This window comes from Podarcis erhardii (assembly GCF_964252035.2).
Source record: "Podarcis erhardii genome assembly, chromosome: 3".
Classification (NCBI taxonomy): domain Eukaryota; kingdom Metazoa; phylum Chordata; class Lepidosauria; order Squamata; family Lacertidae; genus Podarcis; species Podarcis erhardii.
In genome coordinates this window covers 97,448,542-97,463,956 of record NC_138507.1, presented here as the reverse complement: position 1 = coordinate 97,463,956, position 15,415 = coordinate 97,448,542, and the positions used below count along the sequence as shown (strand labels likewise).

At 44.6% G+C, this 15,415-nt stretch overlaps 1 protein-coding gene across 3 annotated transcripts in view; it reads right to left on the bottom strand.

The window, feature by feature from the left end:
- PTPN14 (protein tyrosine phosphatase non-receptor type 14) overlaps positions 1-15,415 on the bottom strand; it is a 439,438-nt gene that overhangs the window by 380,581 nt on the left and 43,442 nt on the right. For all 3 annotated transcript variants that reach the window (XM_081854529.1, XM_081854527.1, XM_081854528.1), the window contains exon 3: positions 13,323-13,492. In XM_081854529.1, coding sequence (XP_081710655.1) covers positions 13,323-13,492 — 170 coding nt within the window. The remainder of the gene's footprint in view (positions 1-13,322; positions 13,493-15,415) is intronic.

Here is a 15,415-nt window from a genome sequence, read left to right as displayed (position 1 = left end):
ACTTACTGCAATCCACATTTCAAATATGTGGTCCAGAACAAGCGTGATGCTGAAAACCATGGCATGCCTGATTATTATTCCCATTTTACAGGTCAGGATTTGTTTCAAATCTTTCTAAGCTGTCTTTCACGGCTATGTAGCCTTCCCAAGACAACTTGTGTTAATAGCAAATGGACAATTTTAACCGTAACACTGGAACATATGATTCAATATATATATTTTTTTTAAAAAAGAGTCGGCTTAAATAAGCCCAATGCAATAAAATCCAATAGCTACCAAAAAAACCCCAGGAGGAGAATGTGCAGTAAAACCTTCAAGTAAAAACCAAGGAAAACAAATGAGTTTTAAAAACTTTCCTAAAAGACCTGAGCTGAGGCAGCCCATCATATATATCTTGGAAGGGAACTCCACCACTGAAAAGGCCCAATCTCCAGTGTATTCCTCATCTCTCATGTGATTCCCTGCCTCCTTTCAAAGTTTGAAGCAAACCTCTGTTGGCTGTTTTGCATGCACTGGGAAACTATGAGATGCAGCTTCCTTGCAAAAGTGAAGTGGAATAGCTTTGATTCTGCTTTGGTTCCTTGTATATAAGGGGAAACCCACCTTCATTTTGATAGTTCACATAAAACAGCAAACGATGGTTTGCCTCGAATAAAGAAAATAGACAGAGGAGAGAGGATGAAAGGAGGAGAAAGCACGTGAGCCTGAGACAGATTCTCACAGTGAAGCGACACATTATCTTCCAGGTTGTAAGCAGTTTGTATAGAAATTGGAATGATAAGCCTCTTTTAAAGTCACTCTTACTTGGAGGCAAGTCCCACTGTACTGAACATGACTTACTCCTAAGTAAGTACAGTGGTACTTCGGGTTACAGATGCTTCAGGTTACAGACGCTTCAGGTTACAGACTCCGCTAACCCAGAAATAGTACCTCGGGTTAAGAACTTTGCTTCAGGATGAGAACATCTATCGTGCAGTGGTGGCAGCGGGAGGCCCCATTAGCTAAAGTGGTACCTCAGGTTAAGAACAGTTTCAGGTTAAGAACGGACCTCCAGAACAAATTAAGTTCTTAACCTGAGGTACCACTGTATGCATGGGCTTCAGCTGTATTTATGTAGAGATGCCCTTTGCAATCCCAAGCCAATGTGGGTCATCTCTCAAGAGGGGTTATGTAAAAGTGACATCCTTGTACCCAGCAGCTTGCGCCCAGGTATGTGTTTACAGCTCGCTACAGCGCTAAGCTCTGCAGAAACGCCACAGGTCTGGGCAAGCGAATGGAATTCTTTTGCGACTTGTAGGCTCAACGGTGTTGTTAACTAAATCCCAGCTTCAGAATCACCTGTGCAACAGGATTGTTTTCAAATTATACATTTGGTTACCCTCTGTTGACCCGATTGCCTTCGGGGTTGGGTACGCTGGCAATGGAGTCTGCAGGCACTGGGGCGTGGTGTGTCATGACCCCACTAGAGGAGTCCTCATCAGGGAAGAATCTGGTATGATTCCTTTTAAAAATCCCTGGGAAGAGGGATTCAGTGGTAAAGCACTGTGGGAATTGTAGTTCTGGGAGGGGAACCAGAGCCTCCTAAGAATTCTTGATGCCCTTAACAAACCACAGTTCCCAGGATTCTTTTGGGAAGATGTGACTGTTCAAGTGATGTCACAGTGCTTTCAAGGTACAGTTGGCAGAAATTCTCCTTCCTTCCACACCCAACAGGGCAAGGGGGGGGAGAGCATGTGAATGCAATGCTTTGCCTCGGTGCGCATGTAGCCCCTGTTGCTTAAGGTTCTGTGCAAACCAGCGACATTGTTATCCGACCTGGGCAAAGACTGAGCAAGTCCTTTTACTGTCAGAGTCGAATGTACACTGGCATTGGGTCTGCTCACTGGTGTAGCTTGATGGTCACACTGAAACGCTGCTGTGCCAATAGAGGCTGTGGAGAGATTGAACATCTCATGAAATTTTGAGGATATATTTATATTTCCCTTCAAATTATTCATCAGCCACTCTCCAGTGAATTATTTGAACGCCCTAGTAGAACAAAGCTGCATTCATTTACGTTAGTTACCCATTCACTGACCTCTCACAGTACATAAATTCCTCACTGTTAACTACATGGGGGGGGGGAGAAAGAGGGGGGGGGGAGTTAATCATATTCAGATAATTATCTTTCCCCTCCTTGCACAAGTGGGAACTACCATTTATTTTTCTGCGTAGAAGCATCTGCAGAGATGCTTTTCCTATTTTCATCTGAGGAAAAATCACATCCCCATTACAGAGAAATCTACAGATTGTAAAACCCAAAAAGGTCAGGGCCACTTTAGTTATTTCAAACAAGTCATGCTGAAAATGCCTCGTACAATTAGTCAGTAAGTTGTCTCGTTTTAATTATTGCTTTCATTTTTTTCCGTAACAAAGAGGGTTAATTGAACTCCGCAAGCACTAAGATGCAAGAAAGGCGCAAAGGAAATTGTGTCACACTTTTCAACTCCCATCTTCTTTCAGGCTCGTTTGCATATTACAATGGTTATGCAAATGCAGCTAATTACATTAAGCTCTCCCTCAACAGTTTATACAAGGGATGGCCAGTTCTTGAGTTCATGGGAACGACTCTGCAGCCCTGATGGAAACCGGGAGTCCATACTTTGCTGCAGAACACAATTCTCTAATGGATCATCAACCTCTAAATTCAAACTGATGCTGTCTAAACAGTAATGGATTCACAATTCTGGGGCTTAGGCAGCATAGGAGTCATCACTGGGATGGAATGGTGGCCGAGGAATGCAATACGTGGTTCTAATTTAAATATAATGCAGCTGAGAGGGGGTAATTCTTAGATACAAGAGTGAACTTCAAGATGCAAAGGGTGCTAAGAGGGGTATGAATGCAAAGAATAAGGTCCCCACGTGCAATGGGACTTGCCACCCCATCCCACCCATGTGCCCCCTAAACCTGTTCTGGGTTTTCTCCGCAACCCTCCAGAGGCAATTTCAGGGGCAAATGGGGAGAAAGTCTGGACCTCTAAAGCCCTAAAGGGCCTCGGTCCAGTATACCTGAAGGAGCGTCTCCACCCCTACTGTTCTACCCGGACACTGAGGTCCAGCACTGAGGGTTTTCTGGCAGTTCCCTCACTGCGAGAAGCCAAGTTACAGGGAACCAGGCAGTGGGCCTTCTCAGTAGTGGCACCCGCCCTGTGGAACGCCCTCCCACCAGATGTCAAAAAGAACAACAACTACCAGACTTTTAGAAGACATCTGAAGGCAGCCCTGCTTAGGGAAGCTTTTAATGTTTGATGCATTACTGTATTTTAATATTTTGTTGAAAGCTGCCCAGAGTGTCTGGGGAAGCCCAGCCAGATGGGCAGGGTATAAATAAATTATTATTATTATTATTATTATTATTATTATTATTATTATTACTACTACTACTACACAAGCTGACCTCGTTCACGCAAACAACAACTTAGTTAAGAACATACGAAAAGCCTGCTGGATCAGGCCATCTAGGCCAGCATCCTGTTCTCACAGTGGCCAACCAGTAGCCCAAACAGCCTGACCAAATAAAGCAAGCATGAATTTTTTCTTCAGCAGGGGAAGGGTTAAGTGGCCTATAAATTATTAAATTAATAAAATATATAAATAAGTATTACTCTATCTTTACATACCACTACCACCTGACACAGGGAAGGGCTGAAGCTCAGTGATGAAGCACCTGCCTTGCATCCAGGGCTGACCCAAGACATTTTGCGCACCTGAGACGAACCACAAAATGGCATCCCCACCCCTCCAGGGAAGAAAAGGCGAGTGAAGATGTACACCAGGAACAAGGGGTGGGAAGAAATCAAATCAACCTTACATGATGGTTGAAGGCTGCTGTAGGGTGAAAGAGGTCTGCTCTGAATCAAGCCGGGTGGGTGCAGACTCCAGAGAGCAGCCCCCACCATTTTCTCCCTAAGGATGGGCCAACACTGCCTTTGAGAGGCTGCTGCAGAGGTGGCATTGTGGGGGCTGTCGGGGAGGTGGCAGATCCAGCCTCGAAAAAGCATGCTGCATTATTGTCTTGGAAGATGTAAGGCCAATTCTGGGGTGATTTCTAATACTTGCTTGGTTATTTTACTTATTTCTTGTATGGTTGTTGTCCAGAATAGTTGGATTTTGGGGCACTCCCAGCACATGTGGAAGTATGTGCCTGTGGAGGTGCACCCTCTCCAGTATTTGGTGAGGTTCCTGGGCGTATTAGCGCTAGTTTTCTTGGTGTTAGGTACCACCTGTAGGTGAGTTTCAGAGTGAGTTTTTTTCTTTCTGTTGATAGGGATTTAAAGGGGGGGTTAGACCACATTTTGGTCCATTGACTGGGGTTAATCTCATAGCCTATGTCATCCTCCCATTGTTTTTTGACTGCATCTAGGGAGTTCGTGGGGGAAAATACAAGAGAGAAACAATGCACATACTTTTGTAAATCAAGAAAATCTTTAATAAAAAAAATTATGAAAGGGCGATGCATTCCTTGGAGGCTGGGTCTGCTGCCTCTCTGGGTGCTGCTGTCTGAGGTGGTTGCCTCACCTTGCCACATGGGTTGGCCGGCCCTGATCCTTGGCACCTCCAAGTAGGGCTGGGAGAGACCCCTGTCTCAAATCCTGGAGAGCCATTACCTGTCAGAGTAGACAACACTGAACTTGATGGGCCAAAGGTCTGACTCAGTATAAGGTAGCTTCCAGCAGAACTATGAATACTATTAACCAACACCTAGTCTGGTTACATTTTGGCAGGGCCATCTGGTGGAGCCATAATTCAACCCATAATCTGGCACATAAAAAGGTCAAAAAGCCTGCTTGCTTCTCATGAGCAGCAAGGTGTTTTTGAACGTTTGCAAGCAGAAACCTTCCCCAGCAGGAACCGGGACAGCGAGCAAGGGCAAAGAATTGCTTGTGCTGAGATTGCAAGCGGGTAGCAAGGAAATTGATTTAAGCAGTCCCACCCCACCAGCAGCATGAGATTATTATTATTATTATTATTAAATTTTATTTATATCCCGCCCTCCCCAGCCGAAGCCGGGCTCAGGGCGGCTAACAACAATCAAACAATCAGATAATCGCACATTCTAAAAATATTTCATTATAAAAATCAATTAAAATCAAATTAATGGCAACTGATTAAACAAGATTCTGTTGCTTAGGTGATGTCACTGTTTGGGCAGGAACACTATGAATCATCTTTGTTGCTATATTTATAAAAAGATGCAAAGGGGCACCCTCCTTCTGCACTGCCAACACTCTTCGGCACATCATGGTCTCAACATGCCCAGGACCAAACCCTTCCCAGTGGATTAGCAGATTTCCCCTCCTCCTTGTTGGTGGTTCCTGGTGGTTTCTGCCAGGCAGAGAAGAGGGATGACCTATCTGCTACAAAGTGATAAACTTCTACTAGAAGTGATAAACTACTAAGCTGTACTAAGGTCTTCAAGACTGCTGCTTAGGGTTTATGTGAACACAAAATGTGGTGGTTGATTTGGGGTGATGCCCAAGGCTTACTTACCTAGGAGTAAGTCCCAACCAATTCAACAGGACTTACTTCCAAGTAGCCATGGGTAGGACTGCACTGTGAATGATCAATTTGTGGTGTGAATTCAGGATCTTTGTTCTTGCAGGCAAATTTCAGAAACTTCCCCATTGTCAGATATTTCCATGGTCTGATTCAGATGCAAAGCTAAAATGGAGCTTGGTGCTACATGAGTGAACCTGCTTAAACTTCAGGCTCACGTTTTCCCCTTTCCTTTTTCAGTGCACGCCACAGGAGGAGATGGGGAAAATCTGCTTCAAGTGCAAATTGTGGTTAATTTAAACCATGTTATACTGAATCAAACCATAGTTTCTGGTGCTGGATTTTTCCAATAAACCAAAGGTTAAAGTAATTACTGTTCCTGGTTTGGATATAATAACAAACCTCAGTTGCTTTAAACCCAATACAGTGGTACCTCGGGTTAAGTACTTAATTCGTTCCGGAAGTCCATTCTTAACCTGAAACTGTTCTTAACCTGAGGTACCACTTTAGCTAATGGGGCCTCCCGCTGCCGCCGTGCCACCAGAGCACAATTTCTGTTCTCATCCTGAAGCAAAGTTCTTAACCCGAGGTACTATTTCTGGGTGAGCGGAGTCTGTAACCTGAAGCATATGTAACCTGAAGCATATGTAACCTGAGGTACCACTGTAGTGGGTATGGTATTTCCAATTTCTTCTTATGGTGCACACCTGAAGAAGAGACAGGTAAAGTGCTTGCTCTTAAGACACAAGCAAGCTCATTCATTTTAGCTGCCAAATGTACAAGTTGGTCCCCGTGCTTCTACTTAATAGGGTTGTCAACTTTACGAAAACCATGTTTAAAGTTACAATATGCATTTTCATTGGAAACTCACAACCATCTTATAGAAAAGTGTGCTTCGAGGTGCAACTCAAATGGAAACTTGCTAATCAGGTATCAAACTCTTTTGTTCCTGTTCCTGAGCAATCCCACCCCCTCTTCCCGTAAAACATACAACTAGAAACACATTTTTAAAGCAAGAAAAAATATACCTAAATCTGAGCTTCTTCTTGATACTACAGTGGTGCCTCGCAAGACGAAATTAATCCGTTCCGCGAGTCTCTTCGTCTAGCGGTTTTTTCGTCTTGCGAAGCAAGCCCATTGACGGCTTAGCGGATTAGCGCTATTAGCGCTATTAGCGGCTTTTAGCGGCTCATCGGCTTAGCAGATAAGCAGATAAGCGGCTTAGCGGCTTAGAAAAAGGGGGGTGGAAGGAAAAAAACCCACAGGAACTCGCAAGACATTTTCGTCTTGCGAAGCAAGCCCATAGGAAATTCGTTTTGCGAAGCACCTCCAAAACGGAAAACCCTTTCGTCTAGCGGGTTTTCCGTCTTGCGAGGCATTCGTCTTGCGGGGCACCACTGTACCACACCTAATTTTAGATCATGCCAAAGCACCGTAATGTTTTTTTCCCTTTCCAGTTCACATTGTAATACTTTTTTTTTAAGGGACTGGGAAAGCAGCAGCAGTTCTGTAGCTGAGAGCCAAAGGAAAAACAGCCCTGTCATTTCCAATATAAATACAGCACATTGCTGAAAGGGCTCAAATGATAAGCAGCTTTCCGGTCTTCCTTGTGTCCTCAAACGAGGTTTGCTCTGATCACTGACTCAGTTGTGTTCCCATGAAGTGCAGAGGAAGGAAACCAGAATACCATGAATTCAGGAAGCTTCTTTTTTTCTACTCTTGTTCAACCAACCAACTAACTAGCCACATTGCGTATGGCTCACATCTCCAGGTGGCAATGAGAGCGAACAGATTTCAGCAAGTTAGATTACAGCGAACTGGGGCTTTTAATACAGTAAAAGGTCCTGCGGTATGCCCACATTCTACACCTCCCAAGCCTTGCCCCACCCCTCGTTCATCCTAAAATTAACCGTTAAGTTTTGAGGGTGCTGGGCAGTGGCGTAGCGTGGGGGGTGCAGGGGGGGCCGACCGCACCGGGCGCAACTTCTGGGGGGCGCGCTCGCCGCCTCCGGAGTCACCGAAGAGACTCGGGCACAGGCTGTAGCAGAGCCCTATGTCTCGCGGAACCGACGAGCTGTGCGCGCGTCCGGGCTGAAGGCGTCCGGCAGGCAGCGGCTCTCAGCGCTCGCCGCGGAGGGTGCGCCAGGCAGCCCCTCCTCACAGCCCCGCCGCCGCAGCTGCTGGGCCATGTTGCATTTTCCTCGCCTCTCTGCCCTCCTCCTCCTCCGGGCAAGCGGCGTCGTTTGGGCGGCAGCGCCAGCGGCAACTCGCCTCAGATCACCTGACACGGACCTGCCGCCGCCGTGGCTACCTTACAGTAAATACCCCAGCCCAGGCAGCAGCAAGAAGAAGCTGGCAGCGGTGGCAGGTTAGGGGTTAGGGGCGCAAATTACTTGCCTTGCCCCGGGTGCTGACAACCCACGCTACGCCGCTGGTGTTGGGTGCCCATCTTAACACCCAAGAGGGACTGTAGGGAAGGAGATGGTCTTTCAGATATTTGAAGCCTCTGCAAGAGAACTGAATGAGCCTCCACAGCATTAAATAATTAAAAAATAGTCCAGTAGCACCTTAGAGACCAAGTAAGCTTGTTTTAGGTATAAGCTTTTGTGTGCGTGCACACTTCTTCACGAAAACTTATACCTTAAACAAACTTAGTTGGTCTCTAAGGTGCTATTTTTAATTTTTTTATTTCGACTGCCTCAGACCAACATGTCTACCTACTTGAATCTAGCATTAAATCATGTCAGTTTTGACTATGCATCAGTGTAGAAATCGATCAAAGGTTCTCGGACTGCCCACTCCATAGACTCCCCAAGTATTACAAAGGACGAGTTCACACATGTATATTTGTGACACTCTGACTTTGCAACGCCATTGCGCAGGTGAAACGGGCAATTGTTTCATACCAAAAACTTTCAACGAACCTATGTGTACAAGCACAAGTCACCGAGAGATATGTCAATGCATATTATACGTGCGCCTGCTGCCTCAATGATATAAAGCTGCCATCAGACTAATCTGAATACACACACACCCCAGTCCCACCCAGGAGAAATGCATTATTCTACAGCAGAAAAGCACATTGTACAATCCTCTGCATGTTGATTTAGAAGTAAGGCCTGTTGCGTCCAATGGGGCTTAATTCCTAGCTGTAAAACTGTTTAGAATTGTGGTCTTTAAGAAGGAAGTTCTAAGCAAACCATCTTGCTTCAAGCGTTTTGATCTTACCACAAAATGTTTTGTTTGCCTCTAAGGTTTTAGTTTCATTTGGTAGAGCCATGCCATATCACTTGCTCCACGTACCAATAGAAGCCACGAGCGTTTTACACACCCCTTGGCTACACTTTTCAAAGTTCATTCTTTTGAAGTACAGTACTAAAGTACTGCTGTTTCCCATGTCGTTCTGAGTGTGTTTGTTGGGGGAAGGAATCCTCAATGTTTCTAAAAAATATTTTTAAATATTTTCTTCTTTAGACATGCTTTTTAACAGTGAATGTTTAAAGCGCCATGATGTGTATATTATTTTTAAAGCTGCCCCCCCCCCAGGCAGCCCAGTCTCAATCAAATGTAAAACAATCACACAAAGCAAGCTGCTCATTCAGGCCATACATACAGACTTGATCTGGAAGGTTTCTGACATAAATGGCATTAACAAAAAAACTGTCAATGTAAGCGGTGAAGAAACTGCATTTATTTAACCCAAAATCTAGGAGGCATGGGGGATAGGCCCAATTAAACCACAGTTATGAGCTAACCTGAATCTACCCAATCCAGAACCCTCATTCTGACATTAGCCAAATAGGGAAATGTAGATTGGGGAGATGGGTAATTGAAAGTGACTCAGTTGCAGCATCATGTATAATGTTCAGCTGGGACCTGGACAAAGGAACTTTAAGTTAAATAATAAAATACCAAACTCTCCTAACCTTGCACCAGAGTTTGGAGAATCCACCTGCCCAGCCCTTTCTTTCAAATTAACTGTAGCCAAGCTTAACCACAGTTTGTTCCCACCAACAGTCTCCCCCAAACAGCACCCTTGTTGTGGGTGGACCAGGTGTAGACCATTCAACCCCTTGAATGGGTAACCACTGGAAGCCCTGCTAAAGAGCAGGACATGACTCGAGTAAAATAAAGAAATAAATACAGTGGTACCTCAAGTTAAGAACTTAATTCGTTCTGAAGCACCACTTTAGCTAATGGGGGCTCCTGCTGCCGCCACGCTGCTGCTGCGTGATTTCTGTTCTCATCCTGAAGCAAAGTTCTTAACCCGAGGTACTATTTCTGGGTTAGCGGAGTCTGTAACCTGAAGCGTCTGTAACCTGAAGGGTCTGTAACCCGAGGTACCACTGTACTAATTACCAACATGAAATTGCTCTAATATCTACAGACAGTAAGTTGCAGCTAGATATGTCTGACTTTTCCAAGTTAGGCAATACACATTTCAAATGTTTTCAAATACTGTATGAATATTCTGCCTTCATCTCCCTGACCTACACAATCTCCCCCCTCCCCATTTTTCAAGGCTGAGAGCCTAGCAAAGCCTCAATATGGTCTTAAGATATTTGCCGCAAAGAGTTCAGGCTTCAATACTCAACACAATGGGAACAAGCTCTCCATTCACTGGTGGGAGTCAGCAGGGAGAAGGGTTTGCCATCCTCAGCAAATTATTTTTATAAACAGCGAATTAAAACCATGAAGGCGCTCTCATTCCAAAGCCCACAGGAGAAAGTTCTGACCCCTCTAGAAGAATCCCGTGGAATGAAAACAAAGAATCCAAGAACATTAAATCCAACACATGACCATACAAAAACACCCACTATGAAAAAGTCACATAACTTTCAAAAGGTGCCTGGCCTAGTCACATAACTTTCAAAAGGTGCCTGTTCCAGGTTTCACAACAGGTCTGCAACATTTTACCGATAATATTGAAGGAAAGCTCGGCTATTAAAAGTGTGCCAAAATTTGGCCCCCCTTGGAAGATACCTGCAGCCATGCAGGACCTATTTTCCTATGGTGTGCATTGTGAGCATGAATTCTGCAGCCATATGCATGAGACCAGTGTGGGTACTTGGGGTGAAAAAAGATTGGGGGGGATCCACATCCTGGAGCAAAATAATCTGATCAGCAGCCCCCAGTTCAAAGGCAGACTGGTACAGTAGGATACCCAAACTAATCAAGGTGATGAAAAGTGCACTGTTTAGAAACAATAGTTACCTGACCAAAGGATTAATATTTGCACTAAAAATTGCAAAATGGAGGGAAGGCACTTAAAAACAGTGTTCTCACACTGCAACAGTTTTAAACATGCAAAAAGAGTATATTGCAAAGCAGACTGAAATGTTTAAGGAAACTATGAGTGCCTTCTTCCTTGCTAGGAAACAATGGGTGCAGGGAGAGATGGAGGCACAACTGTTTTTCCTTCTTGATTTATAACTCCCCTTGCCATCACAAAACAGATTTTCATCCTGCATCGTTTTCCAGGAAAGTTAGAATCACAGGATGAGAAGAACAGGCTGGTAGATAAACAATGACAGAACACTGCTCACATTACGAGTTCCTCACTTTATCTTACTTTGCTTTGGATGCCGAGACAGAGAAAAAAAGATGTATCTGGGAAAATTGATCCTGGTTAGAATCACGAACTATGAGCCTGGCATGGAAAAGGCAGACAAAATGGAATCCGCAAAGACGGATGAGTGAAATTAGTGCAACTCAGTTGGACTTCAAAATACCGCATGATAAGCCAACTTGCTGTCCTCTGCATAAACATCTTGTTGCCACTGTGTTTTTGATGTGGGGGCCTTTTATAAATGTGACCTTCAATATTTCATACAGATAATTATTTATGGTGTTTTTCTTTCCTCTCAAGCCCTGGAAAATGTCACACTGGTTAGGGAATGGACCTGGTATAAGGAGCTGAGTTCCTGTGGCATTGGACATCTTAAGGATGATTCACATAACCAACCCATGTGAGAAAGGATGCATGAGGGGGCTCAGCCATGCTACAGCCACACCACCTGTTTTAACGTTACTCCTGATTTGTTTCTGTGCAGATGCAACACTACTGCAAAGTTAAAGCAACCCGCAAATGGAGGGGGGGAATTCATACCGGAAAACACATGGAAGGTCCGCACCAGGCCTTAAAATTTACTGAAAATGTAAAAAACAAACAATACCGTACTTCTTGAGCTCTGTAGCCTGCTTTCATATTACACTAATTTCAATGCAAGTGAATAGGCCTTGGCACATTACATTTCAGTGGGCCTGAGGAGATTCAAATGCCACTCATGTTCTTTCAGGAAGAAGTTCAAAACCTGTGTCTATCTAGAAACACTAAAATGGCAGCTCAGGATTTCTGCTGGAATCATCCACAGTGACCTAGACTGGAGAAAATCTAGAGCCACTGCTGAACTCAACGAGGCATGTTTCTGAGACGACACAAATAGGATTGCAGCGTAAGTCAGGTAACACGGCCATATGGTGGATTTTGTCTGTGCAACTAGAGAGCCGTGTAAACATGGCCGTTTGATCTGCAAGTATTATAAACAGGGATCTATATCAGCAGCAAGGGATGCATTACACTTGAAGAGCCGACTTAAATTAGCAATCCATGCAAATATCTGTCCTTCAGAGGGCCATAAAGACTGCTTTATACCAGGTAACTATTCAAATTGCAGGTGCTTCAGCTACACCAGACAAGTACTGTACTTCCACCTGCAGACGGCTGGCAATACAGAGAACAGCTGGATGGCCACAAATTTGCCGTTTAATGGGTCTGTAATTAAAGTACCGACTTTTGGGGGGAGGGGAGAGGAATTGCTCACATTCCTGCCTGATGTTGTTTAAGCCTCATTTATTTATTTATTTTATTTTATTTGTCAATTGCTACATATGAAGCACTTTGAAGCAATCTTACAATACAATAAAACCACATATAAAACAACTGCATGCATGAAAACAGTCAAAACAATTTTGGATCCAATGCAGACACAGGGTTCAGCTACACTGGCAACGAAAACGAGCCTTATGTGCGTTGTTTATGCATTCTAACACCGTGACACCAGATGGCACTGCGGAGTTCTGTTTTTGCTTACCCCCTCCCCCTCTGAAAATCAGCCTAAAATTGCCTCCATATGTAAATCTTATGCAAATTTATGCTACGGACTGGTCCCCAGAGTTTTTTCAGTACAGTGGTACTTCTGGATGCGAACAGGATCCGTTCCAGAGCCCCGTTCGCATCATGAGCAGAACGCAACCCACGTCTGCACGGGTCGTGATTCGCCGCGTCTGCGCACGTGCATGAAGTCATTCTGAGCATCTGCGCATGCGTGAGCGGCGAAACCCGGAAGTAATCCGTTCCGTTACTTCCAGGTCGCTACGGGACGCAACCTGAAAATATTCAACCTGAAGCAAACGTAACAAGAGGTATGACTGTACCTAGCAACTCTTCCTGAGATACCCTCCCGGCAAACCATGGTCTCAAAATTGGGAGCAAATGTTACACTCAGCAGTGATCAACACTGCTTAGGTCACCTTGTGGTAGGTGAGCCATTGCTGCTGGGTGATCCAGGCAGCAGCCAAGTCAGCATAGTACCATTGCACCAGCGCAGTCAATCTGGCATCACCCCGTTTGGCATCTCACCCCGCCTGGTAAGCAGCAGCAACTCACCTGCCAGGAGGTCAGGTAAGCCCCTCCACCCCACCAAGCCGTCTGCTATTGGTGACACCTGCAGCAAGGCAGCGGTCTTAACTACGAAAAGTATAATGAAACAGAGCTTTAGGTACCTTGTGACTTCTTGCTGTAGTCTGGCAACGCTGGGCACGTAGAACATGACCCCAAAGAACAGCAAAGGCTCGCTGGCAAACTTGTCCAGCTGCTTTTTCAGCGGTTTCTCCAATTCCACCCATCGCACTTGCTGGCTCTTGCTGTGAAACCAAAGGCCAAAATAGTGTGTCTGGAGAGGGGGAGGAAGAGTTTAAAAGCAGGTTTATTCGCTGGGCAAGTTTACAAAGAGCAAAAAACCCTCTCCCATTTCCTTCATCCGATAAATTAAAATCTATGTGTATTAACAGTTACCAAATAATAATAGCTTTCATTTTTATGAACCTAAGAAGTTGCCTCAGACCAAGTCAGAGCTGCAGAACTATCTAGAGCCGCTGGTACAATGTCTGGCATTGAAACCCCAGGGGGACAATTCTCAGCCTTACCTTAAGATGCCAAGGATTGAATCAGAGGCCTTCCACATGCAAGGTAAATGCTCTACTGCTAAGCTACTGCTTCATTCTTCCATCCTATACTAAATGGCAAAGTAGTTAGTTCTCCAACTCTGGACATCCAAGCTTGGGCAATAATTCATGTGACTTTTCACAGCAGCTTAGTGGTGGAATTTCACAGGGCATCTGGGCTTGTGAATGGGTTCAAGACATTCTGGGATTCTGGCACCAACATACACCTTGCACTTACGATTTATGATCAAACAAAGAGTGGGAAACAACTGAATTTTTGCCAGTCCTGAGATCAGAATAAATATAACACTTCCTCATCCTTTGATTAGTCCTAAGGGATCAGGAATAAGCAATTCAAAGTGTTGGGGCTGACTTTTAAAGCCCTAAATGGCCTCAGTCATGTATACCTGAAGGAGCGTCTCCACCCCCCATCGTTCAGCCCGGACACTGAGGTTCAGCGCTGAGGGCCTTCTGGTGGTTCTCTCGCTGCGAGAAGTGAGGTTACAGGGAACCAGGCAGAGGGCCTTCTCGGTAGTGGCGCCTGCCCTGCCTCCCAGCAGATGTCAAGGCAATAAACAACTATTTTACTTTTAAAAGACAACTGAAGGCAGCCCTGTTTAGGGATGTTTTTAATGTCTGATGCTGTATTGTTTTTAATATTCGGTTTGACGCCGCCCAGAGTGGCTGGGGAAACCCAGCCAGATGGGCAGGGTATAAATAATAAATTATTATTATTATTATTATTATTATTATTATTATTATTATTATATCGCACTTCTCTCAAACGTAAGTTTCCTCACTCCCCGCGCCCTCCCAAATGGCTTGATATTATAATTGGTTAAAGGAAGAACTATAACTCAGAAGTAGAGAAAATGCTTTGCATGCAGAAGCTCCCAGATGGGGGGAGAACCCTACTGGAGACACTGCAGGGATAGATGAACAAATAGTCTGAGTTCATATAAAGACAGCTCCCTGCATCACCACGGACATCAACCATGGTTAGCTTTAATCAGAGCGAGATCATGAACCAAGGTTTGAAGCCAATTTCAGATCCTGGGTTAGAAACAAAACAACTGAATCAGAGTGATTACCATTATTTCATGTATCAGCGTAAATTCGGGTTTCCAGTACTGGTTGTGTTAAAATGAGTGTCCCATGAGTCCAAGCAATGGGTGTGGTTTAAACTTACATCATTTTGAGGCAGTACAGTAGAACAGTACAGTAATTAAAAGCAGCTTCTAACAGAAGCAGCTTCCAGTGGGATTTTAAAATAAATAAATAGATGTACTACAGTCAGGGAAAGAGGCATAATTCTTCAGGAGAGATTCCAGAAACAATGTTATTTATTTATTTATTTAAAAAGGATTATCTGAAGCTCATCCAACATTCCAAGCAAAAAAAAAAGAATTAGTGAGCCGCAAATTTCTCTCCTCGGTGCCTGGCAAGCAAGTGCCGGTTTGCACAAAAAGCTGCCCACTGCGTACAGCTCAAGACATTTATGTGATGACTGGACCAGAGTGAATGGGGGAGGAACTGACCTCGATGGAATGCAGCAGGAGCAGGAATGACTTATCCTGCATTAAAAGCACATGGCTTCACTAGCTGAACAATCAGGTTGCATTCGCGAGTTGTGAATTTTGTCAGTAAAATAT